The 10190-nt window shown below is 34.6% G+C and overlaps 1 protein-coding gene across 1 annotated transcript in view; it reads right to left on the bottom strand.

Moving 5' to 3' along the window:
* Positions 1 to 8104: 8104 nt before the first annotated feature.
* Positions 8105 to 10190, bottom strand: part of LOC100175076 — a 3494-nt gene continuing 1408 nt past the window's right edge. Inside the window, exons 4-6 of the mRNA XM_009864013.3 lie at positions 10095 to 10184; positions 9871 to 9972; positions 8105 to 9579 (exon numbers count right to left, since the gene is read on the bottom strand). Coding sequence (XP_009862315.1) covers positions 9376 to 9579; positions 9871 to 9972; positions 10095 to 10184 — 396 coding nt within the window. The 3' untranslated portion in view covers positions 8105 to 9375. The remainder of the gene's footprint in view (positions 9580 to 9870; positions 9973 to 10094; positions 10185 to 10190) is intronic.

A 10190-nucleotide genomic window follows, 5' to 3' on the forward strand; every position in this document is an offset into this window, starting at 1 on the left:
TCCTTANATTATATAGGACTAATAGGGTGGGAAAGATGGGACACCTTTAGCACATAATATCCAAATATCCTAATTGTGTTTTATTTAAACAATTAACNACGCTCTATGGGAGTTGTGAGGATACGGTTTTATATTTAATTGAATTTTCTTTGATTACTACCTAATGTGAGGAGGAAATGGAATGATAAGGTGTCCCATCTTCCCCCACCTTACTATATCCGAATAATTAAATAGTGGACGAGCATCAGTGTTTTCTTATATAACCAGCCAAACAGCCCAATCGTTGCAAATACTATGCACATAATACTGCAAATAAAATGCAAATTAGCCTTGCCATATGCTGTGTGCGTTTGAGTGCCAAGACAAATGATTTCTCCAATTCCATTTGTATAAGCGGAATTGAAACCGATACTGTTGTGTAAACACAATCGCAAAATTTATTGGCTGTGCTTTTCAATTATAGATAATCGCTTGTTTCTCATTGAATTGTTATTGCTAATTTGTCGAATGGCTTGTGTTTAAGATAAAATATTAGATTAAGTTTAGCTCACAAGTTTAACCTGTTGATGTTGTATTGTTCGAAATCATAATTTTTAAAGGACAGTTTACATTCTAAAGGTAAATAAACATCCGCTGTACGTGTAATGGACAATCAGAAAGACAAACAGCAGTAAGTATGTATAATTGAATGCAATTCATTATATTTATGGAATTTATAATTAGTAGCACATCCCGGGAAGCTTTGTTATATCATGATCACCTCCAGGGTCTCCTAACCTGGGGGAGTAGCGAACTTCAGAGTCGTTAAGAACAACTTTGCACTAAGTACTGCATATATAGTGGAGCGGGGAAAGATATGATAACTTTTCATTATGTTTTCTTGTCCTATTTGGTAGTAAACAAAGAATTATAAAGCCGTACCCGCACGACTTATATAGATCGTTGTTAATTGTATAAAACACGATCCGGATATTGGGATATTATGTGCTAAAGGTGTCCCGTCTTTCCGCACCCCACTACAGTATACTATTAACCATGAACGGTTGCGCAAACTTTTAAAAGAATACATCGGATTATATGCAAAAGAGTTTCGGAAACCCCGGCTACTCAATAGAAACACACCTAAACCTAGCGCCGTGGCAAAGTATTTAGCGCGCCTGCCTCTTATACCCAGAGGTAATGGATTTAAGGCTCGTGGCTGCTATCATTGCGGGCGTATATATCCTTGGGCAAGAGACTTAACGGCAATTGCTCCAACCCAGTGGCCACTCATGGGTTATTCAAATTATCAGATGGTCACACGTAAAAATAATGAAAAAATCCAAAAAAACTAATTACCTTCAAAGTAACATACTTGGTAACTCCTAAGCTGGCACGAGGTGTATGAAACAGAACACCCGTGTTCATAAAATCTGAGGTAGTTTTAGGGTCACGATTGTTTGTTTTGACAACTTCTGTTTCAATTGGACTTTTAACGTAAACTTTTTTACTAGAATGCACATTCCAAGGACTGTCGTTTTCTAGCCACGAGAGGATAAAGTAAATTACATTCATTCATTCATTCATTCATTCATTTATTCATTCATTCATTCATTCATTCATTCAATAGTACACTTCAGTTTACTACACATAAACTTTACAGAAACTAAGAGGACTATTGACACAAACAATACAAAATTAAAATTCGTTGTTTTATAAATGGAATTTTGTATTTCGACTAAAATTCTTAGAACATGAGCCTGCTTTGGATGTTTGCATTTGTAAATAAATTTAATTTATTTTGCCTGGTGTATTATAAGATAGATATTGGCCTATACTCAATACACTGAGTACTTGTACGTGTGTACTGTGCGTGAGTGTAATTTCGCACATGACTAATACTCTGTGACCGTATAACATAGTTGAATTTTTATAAAATATAATGAAACTTTTCTTGTTTTGCTATCAAGGACATTTTATCCGTTTCCTTGTTGAACTGTTACTGAGGACTGACTTACCACAAGTGATAAATAGATTATTTATTTCCAAACAAAAGATAAAAGTGTCACTTAATAAAAGTGTCTGCAGTTTTATTCGTTGCAAAGGCGTCGATATAAATGGAAAATCATATGACCAATAAGAAAAACACACGTTTTTTTGCAACATTACGAATATCTGCTTGTTTAACACATTAAGGTTTACAGCATTAATGCCCATTTTGTCATCAGTTGTTTATCTTCGCTTTTTCCGTTTTTTTTAAACTTAATTTCACATCATGACTCGAATTAATTTTATATTGGGTAAAATCGCTCATGGGTTTTAAACGTTTCCGTGTAAACCAGAGGTTTTGTGGTGCTTTTATTCCATATTTAATGCATGTGCACTGAAATTATAATCGAGGACGTGTTATGGTTGGTCCACCTCCAAAACAAAACGCTGATTTAACATTTGGGTGAAGGCGTTTGCCGAAACCTATTTTAGTTTATAGGCAGACATAAAGTTGTGACGTGAAAATAACTCAAGTTGTGTGTGACTTGTATTTACGTCTTTGGCCATGTTTATGTGTTGAAATTTGCTCTGTAGTCTGGAAATCACGGTGTGTTTACTTGCAGTGCTGGTTGGGCCAAGCCTACAGAGTTTATATTGAGCCTACTCGGTTACGTCATTGGCGCCGGTAATTTATGGAGGTTTTCATATCTTTGCTTCAAGAACGGAGGAGGTGAGTAAATCTAAACTTAGTGTAGGAGCTAGGGTTTAGCTCGAACGCGGCTGCAGTTTTAGCCGTATAAGAAATAAGCGACTGATGTCTATAACTTATTTAATGCTCTCCACTTGATGAATATATACAGATGTATTGACGATAACACAAATCATAAACGATAGCCAGATTCCAACAATAACCAAAAATAACAGCCACAGCAACCAGATAGAGTCAAAGAGATCCACAGAGAGAGACAGCCAGAGAGAGAGAGAGAGTGAGTTTAAAAAACAGTTATGTTCAGTCGCTAACAAATAGAATATTGTTAATAGCTGAACACATAATAACTAAATCTTAAACAGTTACACTAAAATGGCGATGCTCACAGAACCATGCAAAAACATATACTGAAACGCAGACTAGAGAGACTGCGTTCGCATAACGAAGACAGGAGAAAGGCAATAAATAAGCCAGTCAGACGGTGGCGCTAGACAGTCAGTAAAATAGTAATTGTTGGAGTTAACACTTAGTCTAATATAATAGGTAATAGTTCTATGTATGAATACACCCACAACTTTTTTCGGGAGCATTTTTGATACCGTATCTAATATCAGCGTGTTTCATTTCATTACCGCTATACATGTTCGAAGTAGGTCTGGGTCAATTTACCCAAAAGGGGAGGTTAGCGGCGTGGGAAAGACTGCCAATCATGAAGGTATCTGTTTAAATAATTGGGCACATAGCGAATATCATCTCATATTGCTTAAAGAGAGAAACCCACCAGTTTAAATAAGATTAATACAATTTGTATGTGGATTGGGTATGTTTAAAGGCAAGCACTGCATGAGTTGCAAAGAATTTTAAACCATAATAAATCTTTGATTCACACTGATTAGTGTTGCCACGCCTATATGGAAATATCATTATATACCAAATCCATGTTTTATGAATTTTTTTTAGAAGTAGTTTAGAAACTGAAAACGGTCAAAGTTTCTTATGGGATGTCACATGCATTGTCGGACAGCGTTTTGTTTTACTCTGTATCATTTTGTTTTCACGCGATTTTTTTAAAAGCTGTTTCGTTTTTTGAAACTTCGATAGTTCTTTTAGACCCCATTTGAGCATCTCCATCTATATAAAATGTTCCATTTTACGTTAGTGTATGCCCCTATACATGGTAGCGTATTTATTTTCTGATTAAATAATTTTGAATAAAATATAACAACTTGTATGTTAAGGGAATTGGTTACGCCACTGTTTTCATTACCGCATTGGGAATGATACCATTTATGGGAATAATGTCTTGGGCAATATTATACCTTGGACATTCATTGACAACTGGCCCTCTTCCATGGACAACTTGTGGTAGGTATATTCTGCAACAGGTGACGCGCAACTGACATACATGCGTTCTATTAATATTTGCAGATAACGATTGGAATACCAAATCGTGTACAATTCTGGGTAATATCACAAATGAAGGCATATTCTTGCAGGATTCATTGCCGCAAGTACAATTCTGGAGGTGAAATCAAAGTGTTCATGTATAGTAGGGTGGGGAAGATGTGACACTTTTCGAACATAATATCTAAATATCCTGATTGGATTTTAAACAACTATAACAACGCTCTATGGGAGTCGTGGGTATACGGTTTTATAATTCTTTGAATTTTCTTTGTTTACTACCAAATGGGTAAAGAAAATAGAATGAAAATGTTTCTTATCGGGTTATTAATGAGATAAAAAAATAATAGGCGTAACAGGAAGCAAACCATATATAGTAGGGTGGGGGAAGATGAGACACCTTTCACACATATTAACCAAATATCCTGATCGTGTTTTAAACAATTAACAACGATCTATAGAAGCCGTGAGGATAAAATTTTATAAAAAATCGTTGATTGTTTGTTTACTACCAAATTGGAGGAGAAAATAGAATGAAAAGGTGTCCCATCTTCCCACAAATTCACCAGTTAACCTCAAGTGTAAACTATAGAAACTACGTCCTGAGACTTTCTTATCCATACAATGAGAATTTCAACTGGCAAATGGTGCTGTGTTCATTGGGGGCATTAACTTCAATCTATAGCGTCGTTGCAAAAGGAGTGAAAATTAGTGGAAAGGCAAGTTAGTTATAGTTGTTAGTTATATCCGTGTTGTTCGGTGCTACGTAGTAAGTCAAAACTTTTTGCGTACTCCTATTGTCAAAGTGGGTAGACATGTAGCTTCTCCATGAATAAAAAATTTAAAAAATATCCTATTTTACCCCGTGTCCCAACTTACTTCACCATATTATATAGTAGAGTGGGGAAGATGGGACACCTTTAGCACATAATATCTAAATATCCGGATCGTGTTTTAAACAATTAACAACGGTCTATGGGAGTCGCGAGGATACGATTTTATAATTCTCTGAATGTTCTTTGTTTACTACCAAATGGGACATAAAAAAGGTGTCCCATCTTCCCCCACCCTACTATATATCAAGAGATGACCTGCCGTATAAATTTTCTTAATAAAATCATTTACATTTTTATACCCAGGTTGTTTACTTCACTGCCACATTCCCATACCTTATATTATGCGTGCTGTTTGTGAGGGGAGTTACATTAGAAGGAGCTTCCGATGGAATGAGACAACTTTTCGTTCCAGATTTTAAACGTCTTCTTTCACCCCAGGTAGTTACTAATTCGATCTTAGAATAAAAATCATTTTAATTTTTCGACCAGATCATTTAAAACAATCGTATAGTATGGTGGGAGAAGATAGGACAACTTTAGCACATGATATTTAAATATCCTGATCGTGTTTTAAACAATTAACAACGGTCTATGGGAGTCGTGAGGACACGGTTTTATAATTCTTTCAACGTTCTTTGTTTACTGCCAAATGCAACTAGAAAATAAAATGAAAAGATGTCCCATATTCCCTCACCCTACTATACATTATGTTTCAAAACACCTTGTAGGTTTGGGTTGAAGCAGCATCACAGGCCATGTACACATTTGGAATATGTAACTCCGGATTGACAGCATTTGGAAGTTTTAATCGTCGTCGCAACAATTTCTTTAAGTTCGTACTATTTTGTTGATTTTACACGAATTTTGATTTTGCACTTATAGTTGAATTTATGTTATTGGCAATCACAATTTAACTTAAATTGATGAACTTGAGTCTTAATTAGCTCCATTAAGCATTTTATTTCTAGACAAGCAATTTTCGTTATACCAGCCGGATGTCTTACATCAATATTCATGGGTTTGATAACGTTTAGCTTTCTTGGACATATTGCTCATGTCAATAAAGTGGATATTATCAATGTCCTCAGTTCAGGTAGGCAAGGCATATTTGCTGTTCGTAATCTCTACTAGTTTTAATCGTATCTTATGACTGGCAGCATGGAAAGCTAGGAAAGATGGATTTGGTGTGTTAAAACAGATTGTAGCCTATATGTGTTTATAATTGCGGTTTTAATTTAGGGCCTGGGCTTGTTTTTCAAATTTATCCATATGGGTTGAGTCTGTTGCCCATTCCTCAACTCTGGTCAGCTTTGTTCTTTTTAATGTTTTATCTTGTTTGCATCGACACAGCGGTAAGTTAATTGTGGTTTTTATAGTTTGTTCTTATTATTTATGTACATACCGAAGTTTGTGTTAACGTAACTGAACTAGACATGTCTTATACTCTATCTTAGCGTGTATTTCAAGCGCTAAGCTAGACAATTTTATGTCCGCTTAAAGCGCAAGATAGTTGACGGATCGGGTGGGTATTTATCTGTAACATACTGTGTTTTACATTCCTTTTTAAGTTCGGAGAGTTTGAAGGCATGATGGTGATCATTGGTGATGCTTTTCCTAAGTTTGTTTCTAACACTAAAAATCGTTTGTTGACTTGCGCAACACTGGCTGGATTTCTTTACCTTTCCTGTTTTATGTTTCTCAACAAGGTAACTTATATGTTGTAGTGTGTTCCTTTTTTACTTGAAGGAATTGGAATTTATACGTAATACAATTGAGGTGTGAATCTGTTTCTTTTTATTGAGATATATATGTACATAAAGTAGGGTGGGAGAAGATGGTACACCTTTAAACTCTATTTTCTGGTCCCATTTGGTAGTAAACAAAGAACATTCAAAGAATTATAAAACTATATCCTCACGACTCCCATAGACCGTTGTTAATAGATATTATGCGATAAAGGTGTCCCACCTTCCACCACCCTACTATACTCAGTTCCAACAGAACCAATTATTGTTTACCAATTCTTCATACAAAGTAAAAATACCAATTCTACATACAAAGTAAAAATACCAATTCTTCATACAAAATACAGTAGGTGCCTTTTTAAAACTGTTTAGATGCCTTTTTAAAACTGCATTTTTTCCGTTTGTGAATTGCAAAATAACCCCCTGTGTATTTTAATACATTATCTTGAAATGTTATCAACTAATAACGTTGGGATAGTACAAACCAATGGTAACACCGAAAAAACGTTATAAATTTTAATTTTTGAAGTATTGGACAATATGTATTTTAACTTTCCCACTATACTATATGCCCTTTCGTTACAGGATTCTTTATACATTTTCGAATTGATCAATTTTTACGGAGGATCTGGTATCTGTCTTCTGTGGTCAGCACTTTGGGAGTCTATTGCAGTTGGTTGGTTTTGGAACGCTGATAAATTTGCAATCGACTTTAAATACATGACTGGCACCACTCTTTCTATATACTTTAAGTACTGCTACAAGTTATTGATACCAACTATATCAGCGGTACGTTCAAAAGTTGATTCCTTAATTGTGTTTCTCGGTATACTATAAATGTAACGTTGTTTAAAATTAAAACAAGTATTCATACATGCTTTGTAACAAAACACCAAACAATTGATAATACGGATTGGGGTACAATAGGGACATGGAAAAATAGTTTTATAAGGTACTATAATAAAGTCCTAAACCCATTGATGTTCCAGGCAACTCTGATATTCTATTGTATCAAATGGGAACCACTTAAAGTTGGTGATTATGTTTATCCATGGTGGGCAAATGGAATTGGTTGGATACTTTCTCTCTCATCTATTTTATGGATACCCGGAGTTGCTTGTTATGTAATGGTTCGTGGTAATGGTACTTTATCAGAGGTAAGTTATATATTTTTGTCATATAGTAGGGTGGGAGAAGATGGGACACCTTTTCATTCTATTTTCTCAACCCATTTAGTAGTAAACAAAGAACATTCAAAGAGTTATAAACCCGTTTCCTTACGACTCTCATAGGCCAATTGTTTAAAACACGATCAAGATATTTATATATTATGTGTTAAAGGTGGCCCGTATCCCCCCACCCTTACTATATATTCTGTTTGTATTGTAATTTGAAAGAAAAGTATTAACCTAGAAAAATTGTATCAACAGAGATTCAAAGAGGGCATTAAATGGGGCATCGAGGAAAAACATGTTAAAGAAATAAATGTTGAGGTTGAAGAATTGCAGGATTTGAACGCCTGATGTTATAGTTCACACAACAATTGTTCTTGTTGTTTTCCTTTGCTATTATATATACGGCATCTTAATTTTCGGCACTCATATGTACAGTTTTACATATCTTGGCTAAAATCAAACCAAAATGACTATATAGTAGGGTGGGGGAAGATGGGACACATTTTTATTCCATTTTTTCGTCTCATTTGGTAATAACCAGAAGAATTCCAAAAACGCTTCTTCACGACTCCCATAGACCGTTGTTAAATGTTTAAAACACGATCAGGATATTTATATATTAAGTGCTACAGGTGTCCCATCTTACCCCAACCTTATATACATTTTTAGTCAAATGTCTTGTTTGTCTTTTGTCACAATTTTTTCCGCATCTCTCAATTATCACACTGTAGGCTTTAGACTTAAATCATATCATAATGTATTGTATAGAGTGGGGAAAAATCGGGCTCTAAAGCACAAAATGCCCAATATTTTTAAAATCCAAACATGTTACGTCTTTTTGAGTGATACCACAAATAAGGACTGTCATTTATATTTTAATTAATAGTAATTCAAAAAATATATATTAAAACACACGGAGAGTTTTTTAGCGATTCGCATAACAGGTGCAGTTTTCCGATTGAAAAACACAGAGGGTAAGACGGGACAGTTTAAAATCATTATATAAAAAAAAAAGTTTTATCAGAAAAACATGTGAATATAGCACGAAATAATATTAAACCCTTTAAAAATCAAGTTTTAACATTCTTTTTCTGTCATACTGCTATAGTTTTTAATATGTGACCTATAATATATTATTTTATAAAAAATTGATAATGTTTGTACGATAATCGGTATTATTTGAACATCAACTGCACTTCGTGCCCGCTAAGTATGTTTATATGAACTTTTTTTACACGAACGGCGATCATCTGATAATGCTCATGAAACAGGTAAATGATATTTATCTATATTAGCAAAAAATGTTTAAGTAATAATGTGTGTAAAATTCATGCACGTTTTAGCATCATATATGAAGCCTCGGCATTCTAAAATTGACTTTGATTACATTTTAGTATATACGTGCTCATCTATTGAAGTGAGCTTTCTATTTTACATATTTTTTTATTCTTTAAAGACAATAATCGGCTTTGACCCGCGTTTACAAAGTCTTGGTAATTTTGTCGAATAATTCTGTAACATTATTTTCCTGATTATCATTAATTGGGGGTTCGTAAAAAGAAAGTTTCAAAAAAGTCTAGACTGCGTCCCATCTTCTCCAACCCTACTATATCATTTGTTACACAAGAACGTGAATTTTGTTTTTTTAAAACATGGAATGCAACAAGTCCAGCAACTGCAATAAATGCGATTCCAGTAATCCAAAAGCATTTGTTGGTTGGTTCGATACTTGGCTTAGGTTCCTGAAAAGAAACTTAATTTTAATAAAAAATGTAAATACATACGAAAATCGATTTAAATATTTCTTACAAATAAGTAATATCGTAGCAAGCTACACGGTGGAAGAGAAATCTTTTGGTAAAGTATGACATACTCGTTTTGAAAAAAGGTTGATTTGCCACAAGGTTTAATTTGTTTCGTAATAGACGAATTAAGCGTTGCAACCGTCCGACCTGCTCCCCATGCATAAAGTTTTAAACACTATAAAACGACGAGAGTTTCATAAAACTTTGCTAGAAATAATAAATACTCACATCGCTAGGAATAATAGAGCTGTCAGAATCGGTGGAAGACGAGTCATCGTACAGCAATCCTGACTTTAAAGATTGTGCAGTTTTGTTTGGCCTGTTATCCGTCTGCGATGTTGTTAATGACTTATTTATCGTAGTGGTTGCTGGGGCACGGGCTTCATATTAAATACTCACGCTGAATATATTAAATACTCACGCTGCTTAAATACTCAATAATAAATACTCACGCTGTCAGAATCGGTGGAAGAAGAGTCATTGACATCGGTAGAATAGTACTGCTGGAATCCTGAGTTTAAAGATTGTTCAGTTTTGTTTGGCTTGTA

This window comes from Ciona intestinalis, chromosome 1 (genome assembly GCF_000224145.3).
Source record: "Ciona intestinalis chromosome 1, KH, whole genome shotgun sequence".
Taxonomy (NCBI): Eukaryota; Metazoa; Chordata; class Ascidiacea; order Phlebobranchia; family Cionidae; genus Ciona; species Ciona intestinalis.